This window comes from Geotrypetes seraphini, chromosome 2 (assembly GCF_902459505.1).
Source record: "Geotrypetes seraphini chromosome 2, aGeoSer1.1, whole genome shotgun sequence".
Taxonomy (NCBI): Eukaryota; Metazoa; Chordata; class Amphibia; order Gymnophiona; family Dermophiidae; genus Geotrypetes; species Geotrypetes seraphini.
This window is the reverse complement of record NC_047085.1, coordinates 506,597,933-506,624,098: the sequence shown is the minus strand read 5'-3', so window position 1 is coordinate 506,624,098 and position 26,166 is coordinate 506,597,933. Positions and strand designations below refer to the sequence as shown.

The following is a 26,166-nucleotide window of genomic DNA, read 5'->3' as shown; positions in this document are numbered from 1 at the left end:
GCAGAAAGAGAGACAAATAATAGGAGGGAGGGAGACAGAAAGAAAAGAATAAAGACACAAGGGCAGGGAGTGAGACAGAAAGAAAGAAAGACAGACATACATATATTCTAGCACCTGTTAATGTAACGGGCTTAAAGACTAGTTTATAAATAAGTTAAATAGCACCTGTTCTAGTACAGACCCCTGTGGCACTCCACTGTTTACTCTCCTCCATTGAGAAAAATGCCCATTTAAATCTACCCTTTGTTTTCTATCTGAAAACCAATTCCTAATCCACAACTGAACTTTGCCTCCTATCCTATGACTCTTTAATTTTCTCAGGAGCCATTCTTGAGGAACTTTCTCAAAAGCTTTCTGAAAATTTAGATACAATGACTATATCAACTAACCCACCTTTATTCACACCTTCAAAGAAGTCAAGCAAATTGGTAAGGCAAGATCTCCCTTGGCTGAACCCATTCTGACTCTGTCTCATTCGATCGTGTTTGATTAGTCTCTTCTATGGATCCTCTGGTGTCTTTTTAGATGTGAATGTTGAGTGAAGCTTTTATTACACTCAGTACATGTAAATGGTTTGTACCCTGTGTGAATCCTCTGGTGTCTTTTTAGATGTGAATGTTGAATAAAGCTTTTATTACACTCAGTACATGTAAATGGTTTGTACCCTGTGTGAATCCTCTGGTGTCTTTTTAGATGTGAATGTTGAATAAAGCTTTTATTACACTCAGTACATGTAAATGGTTTGTGATCTGTGTGAATTCCTTGGTGTCTTTTTAGATCTGAAACCTGAGTAAAGCTTTTATTACACACAGTACATTTATATGGTTTGTCTCCTGTGTGGATCCTCTGGTGATTTTTTAGATATTTAAGCCAAGTGAAGCTTTTATTACATTCAGAACATGTAAATGGTTTGTACCCTATGTGAATTCTCTGATGTCTTTTTAGATGTGAATCTTGAATAAAGCTTTTATTACACTCAGTACATGTAAATGGTTTGTGATCCGTGTGAATTCCTTGGTGTCTTTTTAGATCTGAAACCTGATTAAAGCTTTTATTACAAACAGTACATGTATGTGGTTTGTCTCCTGTGTGGATCCTCTGGTGATTTTTTAGATATTTAAGCCAAGTGAAGCTTTTATTACATTCAGAACATGTAAATGGTTTGTACCCTGTGTGAATCCTCTGATGTCTTTTTAGAAGTGAATATTGAGTGAAGCTTTTATTACACTCAGAACATGTAAATGGTTTGTATCCTATGTGCATCCTCTGGTGTCCTTTTAGAAGTGAATATTGAGTGAAGCTTTTATTACACTCAGGACATGTAAATGGTTTGTATCCTGTGTGGATCCTCTGGTGTCTTTTTAGTTTTGAGAGCCATGTGAAGCTTTTATTACACTCAGTACATGTAAATGTTTTGCACCCTGTGTGGATCATTTTGTGACTTTTTAGGTTTGAAAGCCACAAGAAGCTTTTATTACACTCAGTACATGTAAATCTTTTGCACCCTGTGTGGATCATTTTGTGCCTATTTAGGTTTGAAAGCCACATGAAGCTTTTATTACACTCAGTACAGGTAAATGTTTTGCACCCTGTATGGATCATTTTGTGACTTTTTAGGTTCGAAAGCCACATGAAGCTTTTATTACACTCAGTACATGTAAATCTTTTGCACCCTGTGTGGATTATTTTGTGACTTTTTAGGTTTGAAAGCCGAGTAAAGCTTTTATTACACTCAGTACATGTAAATCTTTTGCACCCTGTGTGGATTATTTTGTGACTTTTTAGGTTTGAAAGCCGAGTAAAGCTTTTATTACACTCAGTACATGTAAATCTTTTGCACCCTGTGTGGATTATTTTGTGACTTTTTAGGTTTGAAAGCCGAGTAAAGCTTTTATTACACTCAGTACATATAAGTGTTTTGCACCCTGTGTGGATCATTTGGTGTCTTTTTAGCAGTGAAAGCTGAGTGAAGCTTTGATTACACTCAGTACATGTATATGGTTTGTACCCTGTGTGGATCATTTTGTGACTTTTTAGATTTGAGAGCCGCGTGAAGCTTTTATTACACTCAGTACATATAAATGTTTTGCCTCCTGTTTGGATCATCTGGTGTCTTTTTATGTTTGAAAGCTGAGTGAAGCTTTCATTACGTTCAGAACATGTATATGGTTTGTGCCCTGTGGGGATCATCTGGTGTTTTTTTAGATCTGAAAGGTGAGTGAAGCTTTTATTACACTCAGAACATGTAAATGTTTTGTCTCCAGTGTGGATCCTCTGCTGAATTTTTAGAGTTTTTAACCCAGTTAAACTTTTATTACACTCAGTACCTGTAAATATTTTCTCATTTTTATGATCCCTTTTGTGCATACGGAGTTCTTTCTGGTGTTTTTCTCCTTTCCTCTTGCCCTGGAGGAAAGCAGAAGTCACTTTATCACTATTATTAATTTGGAAGGGTCTCTCTGCTAGGTGTATCTTGTCCTCAGGGATGTTACTGAGCTCCCTCTCATTTCTCTCAAACTTAGTGACTCCATCCGTTGTGTCTCCTGTAGGGTGTTTCTGTTCCTTTGATTCCTGCTTACAATTCTTTGTGTTAATCTTCTCAGGTCTCTGGGAAATATTCTCACAGACATTTTCTGACTGTGTTTGGATTTGTTCCATTTTTACCGGATCTTCTCCTCGATTCTTTATTCTCTTCCATTTGTGTCGGATCTGATGATCTGTTAGATATAAACAGAAGGTATTTCTCATGAGTTAGAAAACAGCAGTTAGACCTGTATATAATGAGAGAAAGATAGGTTGTATCACACCAGGAGTTTCCATGTGTGGATTGAGAATTAGTCAGTTTCCTATTTGCAAACCATTTTTTCAAGCATTTTATCTCCAGACAGTGCAAGTTGTGAGCTGTTCCTTGAAAATGGCAGTGTGGAGAGTTAAGGGAGACAATTTTGTAAAGGTGCCAAAAATCTGAGTGCTCGACTTGTAATTTATAGATTTTACGTGTAGGTATAGGAATTGTCTATAACCCACTTGTGCCCCACCTATCTGCACATCATCCCTTCGTACCTATCTGGAATAGCTCTTAGGCCTTCTTATGCCAAGGTATATTTCAGTTGATAATTGCCTTTTAGAACTCTTTTGACAGCAATGTATGATTTAAAGCTTGATTGTATTTCTGAATTGATTGAATTTGTGCTCTATCCCTGTTTATAACAGGGACGATTAATAATGTTGTTTAGACATGTCTATGCTATTTGTGGTAATCGCAGGGAAACAAGATTTTTTTGTGTGTAATATGAAAATCGCATAGTTGTAAGTGGTATATAAATTTTTTAATAAATAAATAAAAATAAATAAGGCAGGGGTGTCAAATGTCGATCCTCGAGGGCCACACTCCAGTCAGGTTTTCAGGATTTCCCCAATGAATATGCATTAGATTTATTGGCATACAATGAAAGAAGTGCATGCAAATAAATTTCATGACTATTCATTGGGAAAATCCTGAAAACCCGACTGGATTGCGGCCCTCGAGGACCGACATTTGACAACCCTGCCTTAAGGAATAGAACTTAAGTGCATTTCGAAGAACTCTTGCCCCAGTAATTGAAGTTCACACTAATTTAGGGAAAATGGTGGCTTCTGTTCAGGAGTCCAAATCAGAACATTGGAGCAGATTAAAGTGCCTACCTATTCGCCTTCCCCTCTCCGAAGGACTGTGTCTACAAAAGATTCCTTGACAGAACTCTATCATTCAAAGCTGGCAAATTAAATAATTGCCTGACCACCCTTATTTCAAATGCTCCCTCCTACCAACCCTTCAGGAAATCAATCAAAAAATATCTCTTTTATAAATTTCTCTGACCCCCTACCTACCTTGCTATATTACTAAAACACATGCTGCATCTCTTTCTTTTTCCAATTTTACCAAACCTCTCTCGACATTCTAATGTAATTCCTTTTTCCGGTTTTACCAACCCTCTCTCAGCACTCTAATGTAATTGAAATTTGTTACCAATGTACTTGACAATATTTTTCTGCAACATCACTGTATATGTACAGTCTCTTCCCCTGTAAACCGCTCTGAACTGCTTGTGGTATTTGCGGTATACAAAATAAAGTTATTATTATTATTGGGAGACAAGACTTTTGGATGGACAAGCTTCTACATTGGTAGCCGATTGGGATGATTTAACCAGGTCCCACGAAAGTTCAATCAAATTAGAATTGCATTCAGCCATCCTTATCGAATACTGCCATGCACAAAGGATTCCACGAGGCTTACGGATCAACAAAGAGCTTAGATTTATGGAAAATACGAACTATGTAGAACAATGGAATAGAGTTATATCTCAATGATCTCTAGATTTAATGCTACTGACAGTAGAAGCTTTACAACCAATAATTTCTGAACAAAGGGTTGAGGTGGAAGATAAATAATATAAAAGGGACGCTAGATGATACTCATTTTAATGACCAACACAGGACCTATGAAGGCATTATTGAAAAATATCGAGGGGGAACCACGGATGTTAAAAATTACAAAATTTAAGCAAGATCTGTTTGATTACACAAGGGGATACATTTACCCCTGGATGAACAAAACCAAATCAAATAAGAAAAACAGGTAGGGTCAAAGAAACATGTGGCTTTTAAAAATTTAATCTAGTGACACATCGGGTGAAGATAGTTCTGAATATGCCGTCATTGGATGTCACTACAGTGACCCCCTCTGGATTACCCGATTCTGTTTTACGATTAACTAAGCCAAATGTAGGTGCACACAAAAAAAAACTGGTCAAAACAACAAAAAAACAGCGAAGAGCTAGAAAATAATATGTTCAATTTATTCACTCGATCCCTTACTCAAGATGAGGTGTTTGTTTTACAATTAGGTTTGTCCTTTGTACCGTCTGCTCCTTTTGATTCCTTCACCACTAGGTGTCAACTCCAGCGGTTTTTTTTGGAAGTTAAAGTGAAAGAATCTTTTTTGGACAACAGGAAGAGCAGACTGACCCCATGAGATTTTCATTGAGGGGTAAATTCCCTTCCACATGGATGCCTCCGGACATGCCCGTTGCTGCTATTAAAGCTTTTGAAAATCTTGTTTTATGCGATGTACCGTAGCTTTATTAAATCCTCAGTCTTCACAAGTGTATAAGAATCTCACCAAAGCTCAATCTAGGGCTCTTAGGGATTTACATCAAGATCCTTCCATAATCATAAAATGAGCTGATAAGGGAGGTGCTATCGTGGTTCTAGATCAATTCCAGTATTCTAGAGAAGCTCATCGCCAATTAAGTGATAGAAAGTTTTATTCCCCCTTAGAGGAGGACCCCACAAATGAAATTAAAGAAATAGTGCTGTTAAGTACATACAGCACTTAAGGACTTAGTAGTGCCAAAGAGTTTAAATTTTTGTCCCCAAAATTCATAAGGCTACAATAAATCTTCCCGGACGTCCTATCATTTCCAGGAGGGAATCTAACATGGAACCTCTAGCTCAATACGTGGACTTCTATCTGCAGAAATTTGTGAGTCAAGCAGCATCGTACGTTCATGACTCCCCAAATTATATTGATATTATGGCAACCTTACAAATTCCACAACACTCCTCTCTTATTATGGTCACAAAATGGATGTAACATCATTGCATACCAACATACCCCAAATGTAAGCTATACAATTGGTGGAGCGGTACTTGAATAAATTACCGGTATCTGGGTCAAATGTTAACATGCAAAGTTAGTGGTATGGTACAATTACTTCAAATTTGATCAGGAATATTACTTGCAAATTAAGGGAGTAGCAGCGGGAGCAACTGTTGCTCCCTCTTTGGCATGTCTTTACATGACGGAGTTTGAATCCAAGATTTTATCCTGGTGACGTTACATTGATGATGTGATCATGACGTGGGGTGGGTCGTTGGATGAATTACAAGAATTTCCAAGATACATCAATGAGGTTGATGATAATATCCCAATGGCATTTCTCATGCATACAATTTTTAGATATCAGTATAGATTATTCCCCAAATGACAGGTTCTCCACGAATTTATACAGAAAAAGTACACACTGTAATACCTTACTCCACTATTCTAGTTATCATCTCTTCCCATTAAGAGATAACATTCGCACAGGACAGTTTTTACGAATCTGCAGATTGTGTTCAAATATGACCACTTTTAGACAACATGCTGCCCCTTTACAGACAAGATTTTTACAAAGAGGGTACAAAATCGGGTCATACGTAGAGTGTATAAAAGGGCAGTAAACACTCACCCGGAGTGGAAGACACAGGATTATACCATGGGAGATAACAGTGAAGACAAGGGAATGAATCATTTAGTATGCTTGCTTCCTTATTCATCTCAGGCTTTTAATATCAAAAACATTATATTAAAATACTGGCATGTTTTACACTTTTTCTGAACGCCCTAAGTTTGCGTACACTCGAGATAGGAATCTTGGCGAGATACTTAGTAGTCCCCTGCGCTTCTCACCAATAGAAAACCCGGGACGTTTTAAATGTGGTGAATGTTCCATTTGCCAATATAATGGAGATTAAGGGCTCCTTTTACAAAGGAGCGCTAGCGGTTTTAGCGCCCGTGCTAGCCGCTACTGCCTCCTCTTGAGCAGGCGGTAGTTTTTCAGGTAGCACGCGCTATAGCGCACGTTTATCCGGTGCGTGCGCTAAAAATGCTAGCGCACAATTGTAAAAGGAGCCCTAAATCTATTAAAAAACCACATAGTTCCCAAGATTCCCATTTACGCAGTCATACTGACTGCAACTCCAGCGGAGTGATTTACTGTATTGTATGTCCGCGTAAAAAAATGTATATCAGACAAACTCAGCGCCAAGTTAAAAAAAGAATTATAGAACATCTTAGCCCAATTCGAACTAGCAAAATGGAAGCTCCTTTGTCAGCCCACTGGTTGAAATATGGCCAGACTTTAGGATTTAAGATTTGCTGTTTTACTCCAATTGAATGCTGACAGAAAAGGTAACATTATTATTCAAAGAACAGCGGTTCATTTATGAATGGGACATTTTAGTTTCTAGGGGCTTGAATAATGAGATTGAGGCCAAATTCTGTAACCAGCGCCTAAAGTTAGGCACCTATTTCGGAGGTGCTCAACTACATAAGCACCTATCTAAATTGAATAATAAGTTCAATTAAGCTTTTTAATCAGCACTGATTGAAACATAGGCGCCTATCAAGAAAGCGCAATTCTGTAAAAATTTAGGCAGCCTTCAAAAAAAATAGGCGCTATGCATGTTAGGCATGGGCGTGGCTACCTGTTAGGCGCCTTCTTAGAGAATCACTGCTCTTAAGCGTGCTTAAGCCCTCAGCTAGGCGCCTAACTCTTAGCTGTGCCTAGAGCTGGCCTATTTCTTGGGCACCTCCAAAATAGGTTCCGCTCAGCACCCAATTTTTCTTGAATCAAGCTGAACAGTGCCTAACTTTTGGGCGCTTCTTATAGAATTTGCCCTTGAGTGGCCAATAGGTTCTATGTAGTAGTTGTCGACGTCACTTTGCTTTATACGCCCCCCTCAGCATCAGCTTAAAAACTCTCCCCCAGCCGCACTCAATTAATGATAGCTTGGCGATCTTGCCGCTTCCTGAACACCCCTGAGTGGAGAGCTGCCGACAAAAGGTTCTTTATTTTTATTATTTATACCATTTTTGAGTCAGAGCTGATTAGTTTGTTGAATTATAGGATGTGATTTTTGAGATTTTTACGATTGAGTATTTTTGACACAATTCATTTCAATTTGGTATTTCCTATGGCTAAAGCACGCTTCAGCCACTTGGATGACTTTAAAGAATTATACATCATTCCTCCTGATGAAGACATTTTGAAACTCAGCTAGAGTTGAGGAGTGGACTATATATAACTCTATTTTTAATACATCACATATGATGGGATTTTGTTTTTGGATTATTTTTTGAACACAGAGAAGAGTCCATTTGGTGTCACACACCGTTCGTATTTCTGCACTAGACATTAGGATATTTGATTGATATTTATAAACCTAATTGTGAACCGGTACAACATCACCATTATAGACATTGATTTACATTTTTGAATTTAATGAGATCAGGTTATCGGAGGTCAATGGAGAACAGAATGTGGCTATGATGGTTCTCTGTCTCATTGGCCAGTGTCCAGATGGCTGATGTGCACTGGGGGTTCTGAGCACATTCTTTATATTATATTATAATATACTTATATTATAATATTAACACATACACTATATATGTACTTGATTAGTATTGTTCATAAGGCATTTATATTTGGAGATATATTTGCAGGGTGCCTATTTATTAATATTGTTCCCAGTAATTGAAGAAGTTTAGAAGAACTCTTGCCATGTTACCTCCGATGCGGCACATAACTGCCATTTTAGCATGAAAGTTACACGTCAAAGTGACAATTAACATTTGGCACACTGTATAGTATTAGAGAGAAAAGCTCTGAAGAAAGAGAATATATTATAATAACCTAGGCCAAGCAGGCAGCTATTTTCACACCTGCCTTCCACCTGCTGCGTCCCGAGACAGGATAGTCTGAAGAAGGGCCTAGTGGTAGCTTTGTTCTGGGTACAGAGTGCCAGTCTTTCGTGTATGGGCCCTCCATCTCTAAAGGAATCATTGGCAGCTCATCCAGATGTGGCTCATTTTCTAAGCGGCGCTCTGCGACTTAGGCCTCCGTTGCGCCTTCCCTGTCCAACCTGATCCTTATCTAGAAAAGGGCAGAACCCCCAGCGTTTACCCTACAGAAGGTGTCTATAGAAGGCATTTTTACCCCAGTCCCTCTTATTACTACACTCACCTGAGCAGCTGCTGTTCCCAGTTTCTCTTTCCTCTGATACAGGATCACCCCTGATGTACGGCTCTTCCCCTCGTTCGATGTGGGATATAATCTTAGGTGTGACGGTTGGAGAACTTGTTGCTGGGGTAAGAAAATTGCATTAAATTTTCTCAAAATTTTTATACCTTATCAAAGTAAACCCTCTTTACTCAACTTTAAATGACTCATCTACTCTAAATAGTTCAATGTATTATCACCCTCATTTCAATATATGCAAACTTCTTCAACCCTTCTATGACATGCAGGTCTCCTTGTTCACATCCAGAACTTCTGGAATAAGGGGAAACAAACATACTGAGCATGCTCAGATTGATATGAGCTCGGAGAAAGGGCAGGAGGCCAAAATCATTTTCCCACATCCCTCTCCAGAGAAACCTTTCCAGCAAAGAATCAGCATTTCAGAGATTATCTTCAACTAGTGCAATAAGGATTTCTTTTCCATTTTAATTGGGTTATTTCTTGGTATCTTTTTGCAGCCTGTATCCTATCCCCAATATTGCAGATGAGAGATCAGATACAAAATGAAAAATTATCACCAATCAGAGCCTGAGATGTTAATAATCTGTTGGTGTGAATATTACCAATATCTACTATAACTTTGTCCTGGGTTCCCGTCTGCCTCTGTAACCTGTAGATGCATCAGAGATTTTTAATAGACAAGGTATCTGTGTTCTCCAAAGAGTCTGCAGTAAAGCTAGCAGAACCTGATTTCAGAGTGTCTAAAGCTGAGTTTTCTGTTATTAAGTTAGACTCACAGGTACGATTGCAATGAAAGATTAGGTTCTTACCTTTGTTAATCTTCTTTCTTATAAATCCACACTTTATTCCTGGACAAGTGGGTTTGTTTATCCATACTCATCAGACAATTTATAGGAAACCTCAATTATTCAGTCTTCAGACCCTCCGCTCTTACCTTAGGACTGCCTCCAGGGAAACCAGTGCGTGCAAAAGCAGAAAGCCACACCGGAAAGCAGAAAGACAAGAGGAGGGGAATTGGGAAACTCCCCTACAAATAAGTCTAATCTGCTCAGAACAAGAACACTGAAACAAATAATGAACAATATCAATATGAACGATCCAAAACAGTGCTATATGGAGACACAGCCTGCATGAAAGGGGGGGGGCGCTAGAACTAGAAATCCCAGGGCAGTGTTAAACATATTCAGAAGGCATACTTTGAAAGACTGGACAGCTTATTAGTATTGGTCAAGGCAGACAATCGGCAAATCAGCAATGTCCTGGGTGGGTTCCAGGAATAAATTGTGGATTTACAAGAAAGAAGATTAGGAAAGGTAAGAACCTAATTTTTCACTCTTGTACAATATCACTTTATTCCTGGACAAGTGGGACGTAATAGAGCAGACCCATAAAATCAGGATGGGACTGAAGAGACCGCTGCCAAAATGGAGGAACCAAAAGCAGCTTCCTGATTGGCTGCCACATCGATCCTATAAAACTTGGAGAAAGTATGTAGTGAGGACCAGGTAGCAGCCCGGGATAATTCCTCCAAAGAAAGCGCCAACGATTCAGCACAAGACAAGGACGTGCCTCTAGTATAGGGGTAGAGAACTCCAGTCCTCGAGAGCTGTATTCCAATTGGGTTTTCAGGATTTCTCCAATGAATATGCATTGAAAGCAGTGCATGCAAATAGATCTCATGCATATTCATTAGGGAAATCCTGAAAACCCGACTGGAATACGGCTCTCGAGGACCAGAGTTCAATACTCCTGCTCTAGTAGAATAAGCCCACATAGAAAGAGGGGGCTTCTTGCCGGCTGCAGTGTAGGCAGATGAAATAGCCCTACGGATCCATCTGGAAATAGTAGCCTTCGATGCGGGCCAGACCCACCAGAACGAACAGATGGTTGGAGACCTGGAAATCGTTTCTGACCTCCAGGTAGCTCAACAAGACCCTGCGCATGTCCAGGGACCGCAACACCCGGTCCAGCTCGAGACCCATAGGTGGTAAAGGATGGGAGCCGAACCTCATGGTTAATGTGAAAGGCTAAAACCACCTTGGAAGAAACGAGGGAACAGTGAGCAGAAACACTATGTAATCAGTGATCCTTAGAAAAAGATCACAGCGAGAGTGGGCCTGAAGCTTAGACACCTGGTGAGCTGGCCACCAGAAAAACCATCTTGATTGAGATATCCATTAGAGAGGTATGGTCAAGGGACTCAATGGGCAGACGAGTTAAGAGACCAGAGGACCAGGTTTAGATTCCAGGTCAGACAGAGTAATCGAAGCAGAGGCCCTACGGATCCATCTGGAAATTGCCTTCGACGCGGGCCAGACCCACCAGAACGAACAGATGGTTGGAGACCCGCCGATATCATGAGGTCAAATGTTGGATGACCCCAATGTTCCACTATGTAGCTGAACATACTCTGGGACAGGGACTATTCCCCAGGATCCAGGGTCTGACAGCTGAGATAATCTGCCTGGACATTGTCCACTCCAGCCACGTGGGCAGCTGAGATTACCAGAAGGTGAGCTTCCGCCCAACAGAAGAGAAGCTGGGCCTCCACATTCAGAGGTGCACTTCAGGTGCTCCCCTGATGATTGATGTATGCCACCGCAGCAATGTTGTCCAAGAAGACCCTCACAGTTTGAAAATAGAGGCACCGCTTAAAGCGGAGAGCTAGCCTGATCGCCTGAAGATCCAAGCGAATGATCGACACTTCTGCTCGGAGGCTGACAAATGACTCTGAACCAGGTTGTCCAGGCATGCAGCACCCCAGTTGTAGAGGCTAGCTTCCATCGTCAGGATAATCCACTCAGAGATCCGAAGAGGGAGCCTCCTGGCCAGAGAACATGGACACAACCACCTTCCGAGCCTCCACCATCAACGGGAGGCAAGCCTGAAATGGGTCCAGCTGCGAACTCCAGTGGGCAATCACAGTGCCCTGCAGCGGGCACAGGTGAGCTCTTGATCAAGGAACTACATAGAAACATAGAAGATGACGGCAGAAAAGGGCTACAGCCCATCAAGTCTGCCCACTCTGCTTACCCACCCCCTATCTATGCCCTAATGACCCAATTTCCTTATCTTGACCCTCGTAGGGATCCCACATGGGTATCCCATTTATTCTTAAAGTCTGGCACGCTGTCTGCCTCGATCACCTGCACTGGAAGCTTGTTCCAAAGATCAACCACTCTCTCTGTGAAGAAATACTTTCTGGTGTCGCCATGAAATTTTTCTGCCCCTGAGTTTGAGCGGGTGCCTTCTTGTGGCCGAGGGTCCCTTGAGAAAGAAAATATCATCTTCCACTTCGACACGTCCTGTGAGGTACTTAAATGTTTCGATCATGTCTCCCCTCTCCCTACGTTCCTCGAGAGTGTAGAGCTGCAATTTGTTCAGTCTCTCTTTGTACGAGAGACCCTTGAGCCCCGAGATCATCCTGGTGGCCGTCCGCTGAACCGATTCAATTCTGCGCACATCTTTACTGTAATGTGGCCACCAGAATTGCACACAGTACTCCAGATGAGGTCTCACCATGGCCCTGTATAAAGGCATTATGACTTCAGGCTTTCGGCTGACGAAACTTCTATTGATACAACCCAATATCTGCCTTACCTTAGATGAAGCCTTCTCCACTTGATTGGCAGTTTTCATGTCTGCACTGATGATTACTCCTAAATCTCGTTCTGCTAAAGTCCTAGTTAAAGTTTCTCCGTTCAAGAAGTACGTCCTGCATGGATTTCCGCTTCCGAGGTGCATGACCTTACATTTCTTAGCATTGAAGCCTAGCTGCCAGGTTGAGGACCAACTTTCCTAATGTAAGCAGGTCCTGGCCATATAATTCTGTAAACTGCATTCACTTACTATATTACATAGTTTGGCGTCATCGGCGAATAGTGTTATTTTACCTTGAAGCCCTTGAGTCAGATCCCCTATGAATATGTTGAAAAGGAGTGGACCCAGGATCGAGCCCTGCGGCACTCCACTGGTCACCTCCGATGTTTTAGAGAGGGTACCATTAACCACCACCCTCTGAAGTCTTCCACTCAGCCAATCATTGACCCATGCAGTTAGTGTCTCTCCTAACCCCATCGATTTCATCTTGCTTAGCAGCCTGCGGTGTGAGACACTGTCAAAAGCTTTACTGAAGTCCAGGTACACGACATCCAAAGACTCTCCCAAGTCCAACTTTCTTGTTACCCAGTCAAAGAAGCTGATGAGATTGGATTGGCAGGACCTACCCTTGGGGAATCCATGCTGACTGGGATCCCGAAGATTCCCTTCATTCAAGATCGTGTCCAATTTGCTTTTAATTAGTGTTTCCATGAGTTTGCACACTATTGATGTGAGACTCACCGGTCTATAATTCGCAGCCTCTGCCCTGCAACCCTTTTTATGCAGAGGAATGACATTAGCTAATTTCCAGTCCAGGGGAACTTTCCCCTTACTTAGGGAGAGATTGAATAGCTCAGCCAACGGTTTTGCCAGGACATCGCTCAATTCTCTGAGCACTCTTGGGTGCAAATTGTCTGGTCCCATGGCTTTGATCACCTTGAGTCTTGCCAGTTCACTGTAAACTTCACTTGGTGTGAACTCAAAATTCTGAAACGGGTCTTCTGTGCTTTGTGTTGCCTTCAACTGCGGACCGTGTCCCGGTGCCTCACAGGTGAAGACTGAGCAGAAGTATTCATTCAGTAGTTCGGCTTTATCGGAATCTGCTTCCACGTAACTTCCGTCCGGTCTTCTAAGGCGTACTATCCCGCCTGGGTTCCTTTTTCTGTCACTAATATACCTGAAGAAGGATTTGTCCCCCTTTTTAATGTTTTTTGCCAGAATTTCTTCCACTCGAAGTTTTGCCTCCCTAACTGCCATTTTTACCGCTGTAGACCTGGTCCTATATTCTACCACTGCTTGTTGACATAGTACATGGCGACTTGGTTGTCTGTACCAATAAGGTCCACTTGATCGTGGAGAAGATGCTGAAAAGCTGTGAGAGCATGGAAGATCGCTCTGAGTTCCAACAGGTCGATGTGATACTGATGCTCCATGCTGGGCCCATAACCGTGAGTATGGAGACCGTCTGGATGAGCCCTCCGAGCATAGGTTGAAGCGTCTGTCATGAAGACTTTCTGGTGAAGGGATGTTGAAAATAGGAAACCTCTGAAGAGATTGGAAGAGAACATCCAACGAAGGAGTCTCAACGAAGGAGTGACAACAAGGCATTGAGAGAGCAGGTCACAAGCCGGTGCCCACTGAGATGCCAGGATCCACTGAGGAATTCGGAGACTGTGAAAAAGAGTCACATGAATGGTAGAGGCCATGTGGCCTAGTAGGACCATCATGTGCCTCACTGACAGCGAGAGGAAAGATAATACTTTTTGACAGAGTCGAAAGAGAGTATCCTGTTGAGGAAGGAAGAAATGTCATAGTTGAGAAGTGTTCAGGACAGCTCCAATAAACTGTGGTGTATGAGAGGGCCATAGCTAGGACTTTGGAAATGTGATCTTGAAAGCCAGACTTGATAGAAAACCAAATAGTCCATTGGGTGTTTACGGTAACCCCCTGCTGCGACGATGCTTTGATGAGCCAATAGTCCAGATATGAAAAAACCTGAAGGCCGAGGTAGCGCAGAGCTACTGGAAGTACAACCAGGTACTTGGTGAAAACTCGTGGAGAGGACGCCAGGCCTAAAGGCAGGACTCTGTACTGGAAATGAAGATTCCTCACTCTGAATCTGAGAAATCTGCGAGAGGCTCATGGAATGTGAATGTAAGCCTCTGCGAGATCTAGAAAGCAGAGCCAAGCTGCGTAATCCATCAGGGGATACAGGGACGCTAGAGAGCGTTTGAAAACTTCAGTCAAAGGGAGATCTGGTGAAATTTGAAGAAATTGAAGCGAGTAACCCTTCTTGATGATGGCAAGAACCCAAAGGTCTGATGTAATCTGCTTCCATCATTGATAGGAATGATGGTGATAACCTCATGTGGAAAGAGGAGAGACCGGAGGCATGAAGATCGAAATTATGCTCAGCTCTTGATTGTCAAAAAGACTGTGGAGGCTTAAATACAGCAGGATTCTGGGGATTTTGCTGAGGGCATTGTTGAGGCTGTTTCTGAGGTGGAGACCTGGAACAAGCCAGAGTAGATTTCTGTGGATACTGAGGTGGAGAAGGCTTATAATACTTAGCCCCCGGCGGTTTAGGGTTAGGACGAATCAGAGAGGCAGAAGATCGCTCATGCTCTGAAAGGCATTCGGTGGCAGCCACAAGGGATTCATCAAACAACCCATTTCTCTGGCAGGGAATATTGGCCAGTCAGTCTTGAAGATTGGAATCCATATCCACAATCTGTAACCAAGCCCGACATCCCATTCTGGATTGAAATTGCAAAACCATCGTACACTTCCTGGATCCTGTGTACTCGCAACTGAGACAGGGTATGGTGTAGCTGGTGAAACTCTGGCAAACAATTTCATAGAAGTGTGACAAAGCCGACGGCCAAAGTTATCCATGGACCGTCCTTCTCTCCCAGGAGGGACTGCAGCGTAAATCTGAGTGGGATGAGTCTTCTTGAGAAAGGATTCCACCAGTAAGGATTGGTGGGACAACCGAGGCTTGTCAAACCCTGTATAAGGAGTCATGCAGTATAAGGATTCCATGTGCGAGGGTATAGCCTGGATGGAACAACTCCAAATTCTTTAGAAAAAAACAGGTGCAAATAAAGAGTCAGAGGAAGCCTCAATGACTCTTTCGGAGCCTTACTCATATCATAGAAGTATAAGAAACTGAGTGCCTCGACACATGCCTTATAGTGCAGAACGAGGATTCCCCACAGCATGCCTCGAAAGAGGGGTCCGGAACCTCGAAAAGCCTCAAGGTGGAGTAGACTAGGCCTCAGAGACCGGGCAGGATAAGCCTCAAGGACATGCTCAGACTGGCTTGCAGGGGGCAGGGTCGAGGCTGGACCATATTGAGCAAACACAGTGCTAAGCTCCTTGTGTAGAAAAACGCCAGCATGTCCTGGAAAGTTGGCACCGTAACCAATGAAACTGGTATTGAAGGTGCAGCAGTGTGCTCCATAGAGGGCAACCTCGAGGATGAGTATTCCCTATTATTGGAGGCATGCTTCAAAGGAGGTCTCGTAGAGGCCGGCACGACTGCACTCGTTGCCTGGATTGCCTGAGACTCTGGTTGCAGGGCTGGAGGCTTCCTAGCCAGTGAATCTGCAGAGGAAACAAGAAACTTGCCTGTCTTCGGAGGAGTTGCAGATGAAGACTTCCCCAACTTAGGAGACTTGGCCGAGGTCGAGGTTTGACCAACGCCTCGAGGCCGCTGACGGGGTCGAGGACGAGGCCTTTTTAGCAAACGGTTTCATGACCCTGAAAAGTTGGTGAATCTGGACTCACCAAGTCTTGAGTTTGTTTCTGAAAAGTTGCACCGGACTTAGGACAGTGGTCGGGTCCTAAGTAGTTAAGACACAAATGGTGAAGGTCAGTGAGAAAAAAACTGAACGGTTACATTAACTACAGCGTTTGAATCTCGGAACAAGCCGGGACATAAAAGAAAACAACAGCCGCAGCTCATGGGTAGGGCCGCAGCACAAGCCGGTCAACGGAAGAAAGAAACAAATGGTTTTTTGTTTGTTTGTTTTTTTACACGCGCCACACAGCGACTTGAAAGGAAAAGTAATAAAGAAACAAAGCCGCGGTGCGAGAAGGCATTGAACAACGGGGCAGAGCTAGAAACAGGTGCTTCTCAGCTCCGCGGAAAAACAAAAACTGAGATGCTGAGGAGACGCGCGCCCTAACTCGGGTGGGAAGGCACTCGCACATGCGCAGTGTGGCACTCGCAAACTTTGAAGTTTAACAAGCAAGTTGCTTGCGAGGCTCTCTGCTATGGGGTTCTGTGGATGACGTCACCCACATGTTGAGAATATGCTGCCTGCTTGTCCTGGAATAACAGGCTGTACTCACTGTGTGCCATGAGGTGTTGGGAGACTGCATGGAAGGAAGAAAAACAACCCACAGGAAGATCCTCTGCCTCAAGTATGCAAACAGACTTCTGATCTTCTGACTGCTGTCAGCCTAGAGGCCTATGGGAAATTATATCAATCTGACTCTGGCATGGGAAGGCAGATAGACCCTTAGTGCAGGGAAACTGTGTTAAGTTTCCCTGATATGGTTTTAAGTTTCCCTGATTGAATCATGACTAGCTAAAAGGTGTTAATGTCTGATTAAGAGGGTGCTTAGGACAAAGGTGCACAGATCAAGCCAGAGGCTAATCCCATCACCATGCTTGCAGGTATCTCACCCTCCTTAGCAATTAAATTAACCATCGTTTCAAACAGTTTACAAATTCTAAACAGAAAGATACTGGGGCATACAGGTTTCTATATTGAGCCAAGGTATAAAAGCCTGCTCTCTGAAACACACATCTCTCTCTTTTTCTATCAAGCTATCAGGAGAGGGGTCTTGGCTCTCGATCTCTCTCTTTCTATCTAGCTATCTCTTGGCTCTTTGCTTGGCACTCTGGTTCTGTCTTGGCTCTCCCTCTCTCTGTCTATCCTTCCCTTTATCTATGGAACACGAAGCTTAGACCATCCCCCTTTTCTCTCTTTCTGGCTCTTCCTAGAACTGCAAGCTTCTATGTCCCTCTTTGCCTCTGAACTCTGTAAGGCAGGGAAACTGCTATGCTCTCTATTTAGTTGTAATGCTTAATTTTAATGATTATAAATATTGCTTTTCTGTAAGACTATTTCTATAATATATTCTTTATGCAAACACCTCTGGCTATGCTTCTTATTTGATTCTATACCTAATGAAACTTCTGTGAAGGTATTGAACTCGGGACCGCGGATTGTAAGGCCGTGTCAAACATAACCCCTCCAACCTAACATTGTGGGGGTGCGACCATCCTTACATTTTATTAAACTTACAACTGCCCCTCCAGTCCAGCATCAACAACCGAGGACCCCTGCCTCCAATGGACACCAGCGTTGATGTGACCTTGCGGAGGGATGCAGTGGGCTCTGATCCCAGGTGCACCTCCACTGAGCCACTCAGCCTGTGCTCAGACCCACTAGTTGATGAACCTAGGGTGAGCAAGCTCCCAAGGGAAATGTCCCTGAGCCACGAATCGAAGGGGCAGGCCTTCCAAGGGGTGCACTGCAGTGTAGCCAACCTCCTGGAAACTGATTTTCCACAAAGTCTGTGATCTCCTGCAGTCAGAGGCATCCCCTGTGGAGAATCTCTGCAGCACTAAGGTGCGACTCATGAAGAAAACACTGATTTTAAGAAAAAAATAAACACAAGCAGGAAAGACAAGCTTCCTCTGTCTGGCTTATAGGAAGAGAACTGGTTTCCCTGGAGGCAGTCCTAAGGTAAGAGGGGAGGGGCTGAAGACTGAATAATTGAGGCTTCCTATAAGTCTTCTGGCGACTATGGATACACAACCTACCTGTCCAGGAATAAGGTGGGATTGTACAAGGACTTGGTGGAGCTCAAATAAAAGTCTGGTAACAAAGACCAATTAAGATCCAAGATCTGCGGATTTTTAACTTTCCCTAGACAAGGCTGCTTTTACCTATGGAGCTGATTAAAAAATATTTTCTTGAAATGTTAGGGTTTTCAGATAGTGAGTTCATTGCAATTTCCAAACTGTATTAGTTGCCTGATAAGAAGATTCTACGGGATGCTGAGGGGGAAAGTCAGGATGTTTTATAATGCCCGATACACAGGTCCCCTCTGCTTTCTTACAATCTGCATCTGATAATATTCCCACAGCTTAGCTCTCGTATTTTAGCTTTAGGAGCAGCGTCTTTCGTTAAATTCCCATAGAGGTGTCTGATTTCTGTTCATTGGTATCGGACACATTTTTGTGTTTTCTGGAGGTCATTTTTTTTTTCATGTTTATTCACATTTGTATATCAAGAACAGTATACAAACAGTTCATAAATACAACCACGAGGTCCTTTTACTAAAGCTTAGCACACGCTAAATGTTGAGTGTCCTGTTTTATACCTCTGGGCCACGTGGCACACATAGTGGACGCCAAGCTTTAGTAAAAGGAGGCCTAAGTTACTAATACAATTCAACCCCCCACCACTAATCCTCTAAACCCTCCTTCACTACACCCCTAACTTTTGTTGCAATACTCCAACATGGCATGGCAGACTGTGGCTCTCTACAGCCTAACCCCCCCCCCCCTCCAATTCTAGTCATTGGCAATCCAGCCTGTGTCCAGAAATTCACTGGGCAGTGCTGTTTCTTCTAGTGTCCAGCTGTATGACTCATCCTGAAAGAGCTCTTGACCTCCTATTTCTCCCCATCCCTCCTCTCCCCCAGCCTTCTGTTTAATACTCCTTAGAAGAAACCACACTGCAATCTAAATTTAACTTTCATTTTCCCTTCACCAGTTTCGGAAGAAAACTGAAAACATATTTAGACAATAAACTGTCAGGATCGTCCATGCGACAACATTCTCTTTCAGTACAACTGATAATATTGAATAAGTGGCATTACAGTAAGAATGGCATTGTATTGAATAACAGAGTGAATTGTATATGTTGTATAACTCTATACAGTAATTAAAACTGTCCTTATAATAATGGCCCACTACTGCTAATAAACATGTAAATTTATCCCTTACCCAAAGAGATCAGAGTCTGATAATTCTCCTTCATCACCTCCCTGTAGAGCTCCTTCTGCTCTTCATCTAAATACTCCCACTCCTCCTGGGAGAAGGAGACAGCGACCTCCTCAAATGTCACCTGCATCTGAAATACAAATCAGAAACATACTCAGTATCTTCTGCAGCACTTCCATGAAGAGGCTTCCCACTGTTGGTGATCTTGGGGTGGAGGAAAATATGTCAGGTATACAAGATTTACAGTGACATAGCACAGAGTCCCAGAACAGTGTTCTATTTCAGGAGACCTCCCAGTGCTGGGGCTGAGCATGACAAAAAGATGCTTCTGTAGATTTCAGAAGAGCTCTCATTAGGGCAGAATGAGATTTCTCTGTGTATATAATTTGCAGGCACATAATTCACAGTCCCAGAGCAGGACTATAGCAGGAAAACCAGTTACAGCCAAAATCTCCCTTTGAGACTCCTGATCTCTCTCCTTCCCCTCAGAAGGGTCCCAAAGTGCTTTTCCTCAGCCCCAGCTCTGCTCAGGGTCCTGATTCTGCAACATCCCAGGGCAGAAGGAGTTGGGGGACTCTCCCACCTGGGCAGAAGCTCCTGCAGGCATTTTCCTCTCTGTTTCTCTAGTTTGCAGGATTAGAAATGAATGTGGGGCTCTTTCTCTGGCTGAGGATTTGTCTCCTGAAGTGTCGGAAGAAGGAAGCAAAGGACAGGAAGGTGAGATTTGCAGCTCTGAGGTTCGTTTCCTGTTGGGCGCAGTCTGATGACATCACAAAGGGGAGGCGGGGCTTCACCCTGATCGAGACACCTGTACTGTACAAAACCCAGTGCAAGAAGCATTTCATGGCAAATGAGGGCGTGGCGTTCTCTTTCGTGCGTCACAAGGAAAGCTCATTAGAATACGAAGGCGTTTGCAGAGAAGTTTCTGTGCCACTGAGGCTGCTTTAAGAGTCTTACTGGGAGGGAATCCTTTGCAGCATCCGGGTCCCGGTGTTTTCCACTGGGCTCCACCCCTTTCAGTGCTGATTGGTCAAAGAGCTGTGTAGTTCCACCCGCTAACACTGAGAGGGGGGAAGGAGGAGGAGTTTTAGTTCATTCTGGCACTTATTGGTCAGAATAATCCTGGGGTGGGGGAGGAGACTTTAAGGAGGGAGGGGAAGAGCCAAGTCAGCCTGTAAGCTCTGCTCTAGAGAAGGGATGGTGGAGACTGACCCCTGCTGGTTATTCCCTGCCAATGTCTCATCAGCTATAAGGGTTTTGGCCAGGTGAGAACGGGCTACTGGAATATTATGTTCTTATCTTTCCAGTCATTCTCCTACCCATCTCCAGGGCTCCATTCCCAGCCCTGGCTCCTCCCTCTCCTCACGGCCTCCTAAGGAGCAACTGGGATTTGATTGTCAGTCTGAGTGTTCAGATTCTCTCTGGTGTTGTGTATCTTCTCAGCTTAGACTATGAACCTGCTGGGGCAGAGGAAGTACCTGCATATGTGTACAGTGCTGCGTATGCCTAGTAGCTGTAGAAAGTAGTAGTTAGCTCTGTACAAGCTCCACCCCTTCCAGCTTCAGGGTGGAGTCTAGGAAATATAGTCAGTTCCCTCAGTGAGAAGCTCCGCCCTCCCTTTTGTGATGTCACCAGTCTTTATCCTTTCAGAAGTTCTGCCTCTCATTTCCTCCTTTGTGATCTAAAACCCTCCAGTCCTGAATCTCAATTTCTGCCCTTCTTCCCTTTCCAGCACTGCAAGAGAGAAACCCTAAGTAGAGAATGACATGGGGGAAAAAATCTGTCCCGTCTCCATAGCATCCACCCTTCCCTTTCGCCAGCTCACTGCCTTTCGGCACCCCTTCTGCAGTCCATGCATCTCCCTCCCTCCCCCTTACCGTCGCAGCACGTTTTAAGGTTTGAGTAGCTTGTTGAAATCCGCCGGAGTGTTTGTGCAATTGCGTATGTGTGTGGGCGGAAGCTTCTCAGAGAAGCTTCTGGCCACACACGCATGTATACTCCAGTGGCTTTCAACAAGTCTCAAATCTTAAAACACACCGTGAAGGTAAGGGGGAGGCAGGGAGATAGATAGATTCGGGTAGGTAGGAAGGAGGGAGGGGGCTGCACGTGATTGTGACTGCGTGTGTTCCCCCCCCTTAACTGCGGGGACAAAGCCATTCACTAATCCACGGGGCGGTAGATGGCCTTGTCCCTGTACATGCAGTGAGCACCTTTCCTCCCTCTACTGTTTTGGCGGGTTACCTGCAGCTAGTCGTGGGTAACATCCACCGTGTCATTCTCTAACCCTAAGCTTCTCCTATATAGCCAGTGAATGATCCAGATTTTCTTAAATCCTGCAAACAGCACAAACCCAAAGGAAAATGCTCGGTGAAGCTTCTGCTCAGGCAGGACATTTACTCCCAGATTCTCATTCTATGACAAATGGTCTGCTCATTTCCCATCTCTGTTTATTTATCGGGATTTATTAAACACCCTTATTAAGAGATTAACTCCCAGCAATGTACAGCAGGGACAGTTTAACCTAAAATTTACAATTTGTTAAGAGCATAACAATAGTAAAATAACCAAGTATAAACATACAGTAAATACAATAAATGAGGTAAACTTGCAAATAGCAAATTGGAACCTAATAATAGGAGTATCATGAGACAATATCAGAAACATACATATATAACAACAATGTAGGATGGTCATGTCAACGCTCCCGGAGATTCATCTGTTTCACGATTTGCTTCATCGGGAGTTAGTAATAATAACATTTCTGAAGATAAGCTGTCTTTGCACTGCCTTCTTTCACGACGTTTCACCTTTTGATTGGACAAGCATTGTTTTACCATCAATGACACCTCTATTCAGCTCTGTCTTGTAGCGAGTTTCAATCTGATTGGCTTGAATAGTAATACTAGTGAAGATCAGCCGTCTTTGCCCTGCCTTTTTCTACTGACGTTTTACCTTTTGATTGGATGTGCGTTCCATTCATTATCGATGACATCTCCATTCAGCTCCGTAATGTAGTCAGTTTAAATTTGATTGGCTTTTGGGGTCAGCGTCCTAGTTAAAAGATGGGCGCCATTTTTTCAAACTTGTTATGAACACAAGCCAGAATTGGGCAAGTAACAAGTGGTATACTGGTCTTTAACACTTTTTGAACCTTTTCAACCTTGTGTGAATTACATTGTATCTTGTGCCAGGTTTTCTGTTTTTTTTTTTAATATGATTTTTTATGTCATGTCTTTTTTAGAGCGTTACAAATGATATAGTTCCCTGTATTAAAGAAATACTACTGTGACTTTAATAACACCTGTATATCAGGATATAGAAACACTAACTCTTGATGAAGCAAATCGTGAAATGGGGGACTCTCCGTTGGGAGAGTTAAGTGTTTCTAAGATTTTTTTTTTTTTTTTGCAACTGCATTAATTGTTCACTATTTTTCAGTGTTTATTGAGCACAAAAATTGAAAAATAAAATAAAAAACCCACTTTCAAGTGGAGGGAGGTGTTGTGGGACCAGTGATAATATTCATAACCCCAGCAAGACGCGGGATGTGTTCACACGTTTGGGTGCTTGAGGTCCCCCCCCTCTCCTTTAGTGACGCATATGAATCCAATTTTGCTAGACATTTCTATGTACGTATTTTTGTGGTGTTTTAGGAGAGCCATAGGTGGTTTTGTTGCAGTGGGTCCAGCTGGGTTGGTGGGGTGGTAGCTGGTCTCATATGGATTGAATCACTGTTTTACACTAGTTAGCTAGTTCTGAGGCTGTTGGAATAGAGGGGTTGTCGCCATTTGTGATGGAAAGCAGGTTAAAAAGAGTCCCACACTGAAAGAGCATTAACTCAGATGGAGTGATCAATTTATTTGCATCAACATCACTCAACCAAGCCCTGACCGAATGTAAAACTCAATTGGTCAGGCAGCCAGTATGCAAAACTCAGCACACTTTAAACTGCCTCTCTGATTGGAGGAGTCAGAGCAAACTGACATTGGTCAAGCCATGCCTCTCTGATTGGAGGAGTCAGAGCAAACTGACATTGGTCAAGCAAATCAGATATTCGCTATCATGTGGCAAATAGATGACTCATGTTCTCAGTAATGAGAGACAGAAGGCAGATGAGGAATGAAGGGATGCAGCTCTGAACCAGGGCATCAGAACATAGGCAAGGCCAGCACACTAGTCTAGGCCCTGGGTAAGGATCTGAGGCCCTGTAAAAGTATGCTCTGCCCTCCTGCCACGTACACATTCTAAGCAAGGAAAAGGTTTGCACCTGGTAACCGAATGCTGAGGCATTCCCCCCTCCCTGTCACATATTAACCTGACACAAGTTTACCCTTATCTTGTTTAGTATTCCTTATATGGGCAGCATGCCTACGTGCAAAAGCAGACCCTGAGTTAAGGTTAATCCCGAGAGACTTAAGGAACATGCATTATAACCTTTCGATTGTCACATGCTATATTAAGGTTTTAGACATATCAAAAGTATACACATGGGACTCATTTTATTGTAATTGTTATGATGTATTCAGATGTCATGTGAGATAGTAACTTTGAGAATCATTAGATATGTAAACAAGGAATTACCTTGGTATAATCCACACTGTATATGCATGATGAAATTGTAATCTTGTAAAACATTAGCTAAGTAATTAATGGAGTTAAGATTCTCAATAAAAGGGTGACAGACCATCCATTAGGGCACGCCTCCATCCCGACTCTACGACTGCGTATGTGTGTTTGCTGTGTCACATTCCTACAGAGGAATTCAGTGCTACCATGAATGACTACACAAGAGCAACACTGTGTCATCTTCAAGGACTTCATAGCTAAATTTCATGCTGAGAAAGTTCCTGGAACCATGACTGCAACATGTACATAGCATAAAGCAAAAAATAATGTCCATATTCATTCTTCAAACTGGTTTTAGCAACAGTGATAAGTCCATAGTGCTTTCCACGAGAATACATGATAGTCAGGTTCTGGCTTCATATGTATAGAAAAAGGTTTTTCAGGCTGAGGGCCTATAATAGAGGCCGACTGAATTTTGGGTTTGATTTCGTCCCATTTGGCATCCCTTCACACTTCCACGAACATAAGAAGCCCCCCCAGACCCACACTACTTATGTTGCTCTCCTCCCTGAGCTCAGCCATAGGCTGCTATGGGTGCTGCTCTTGGGCTTAGCTTACCACATTTGTAGTCATGTGGCACATTAGGGTGGGATTAATCCGTCACCCCTTCCCAACCTGTGTCTCCAATCAAAATGTCTGCTATGACGTTCAGTGGCAGCCAACTGAGATGACTCCTGTGACATCCAGGTGCAATTTAGGGATTTAAATCTGCATGGGCAGGAGCCCATCTACAATACCAAAACTATTTGAGAGTGCTGGAAGAAGTTGTTGATTAACAGCTCTTTGTCTTATTCCATGATGTGAATTTTTAGGATTGAAGCATCTATTACACACATAAGAATAGCCTTACTGGTTCAGACCAATGGTCCATCATGCCCAGTAGCCCATTCTCACGGTGGCCAATCCAGATCATTAGTACCTGGCCTAAACCCAAGGAGTTGCAATATTTCATGCTACCGATCCAGGGCAAGGAGAGGCTTCCCCCATATCTTAACAGACTACTATGGACTTTTCCTCCAGGAATTTGTCCAAACCTTTCTTAAAACCAGCTACGCTATTTGCTCTTACCACAACCTCTGGCAACACATCCCTGATCTTAACTAAACTCTGAGTTAAAAAATATTTCCGCCTATTGGTTTTAAAAGTAATTCCCTGTAACTTCATCCAGTGTCCCCCAAGTCTTTGTCATTTTTGACAGAGTGAAAAATCGATCCACTTGTACCCGTTCTATTCCACTCAGGATTTTGTAGACTTCAATCATATCTCCTCTCAGCCTTCTCTTTTCCAAGCTGAAGAGCTCTAACCGTTTTAGTCTTTCTTCATACGAGAGAAGTTCCATCCCCTTTACCATCTTGGTCGCTCTTCTTTGAACCTTTTCTAGTGCCCCTATATCTTTCATGAGATAAGGAGACCAGAATAGAACGCAATACTCCAGGTGATGTCACACCATGAAATGAAACACCAGCATTATAAATCTTTAGTCTTGTAAATCATCCCTTTTTAAATAATTCCTAGAATCTTGTTTGCTTTTTTGGCCACCATCCCACACTGGGCGTAAGGTTTCATCATATTGTTTACAGTAACATCCAAATCCTTTTCTTGGGCACTAACTCCCAAAGATGGACCCTAACATCTGGTAACTGTGATTTGGGTTAATCTTCCCAATATGCATCACTTTGCATTTGTCCACATTAAATTTTATCTGCCACTTGGACGCCCAGTCTTCCAATATCCTAAGTTCTGCCTGCAATGTTTAATAATCCACATGAGTTTTAACAACTTTGAACAGTTTAGTGTCATCTGAAAATTTCATCACCTCACTCGTCATTCCAATTTTCAGATCATTTATAAATAAGTTATATAGCACCAGTCCCAGTACAGACCCCTGCGGCACTCCACTGTTTACTCTCCTCCATTGAGAAAAATGACCATTTAACCCTACCCTCTGTTTTCTATCTGAAAACCAATTCCTAATCCACAACTGAACATTGCCTCCTATCTCATGTCTCTTTAATTTTCTCAGCAGCCATTCACGAGGAACTTTGTCAAAAGCTTTCTGAAAAT

General features: G+C 42.8%; 1 protein-coding gene across 1 annotated transcript in view; it reads right to left on the bottom strand.

Annotated features, from left to right (window-relative positions):
• Nucleotides 1-714: 714 nt before the first annotated feature.
• Nucleotides 715-26,166, bottom strand: part of LOC117354963 (zinc finger protein 43-like) — a gene marked incomplete at its 3' end in the record, with an annotated part of 69,697 nt that continues 44,245 nt past the window's right edge. Inside the window, exons 6-11 of the mRNA XM_033932922.1 lie at nt 20,434-20,537; nt 20,060-20,245; nt 19,480-19,606; nt 8,832-8,951; nt 1,039-2,717; nt 715-822 (exon numbers count right to left, since the gene is read on the bottom strand). Of these exons, the coding sequence (XP_033788813.1) occupies nt 715-822; nt 1,039-2,717; nt 8,832-8,951; nt 19,480-19,606; nt 20,060-20,245; nt 20,434-20,537 (2,324 nt within the window). The remainder of the gene's footprint in view (nt 823-1,038; nt 2,718-8,831; nt 8,952-19,479; nt 19,607-20,059; nt 20,246-20,433; nt 20,538-26,166) is intronic.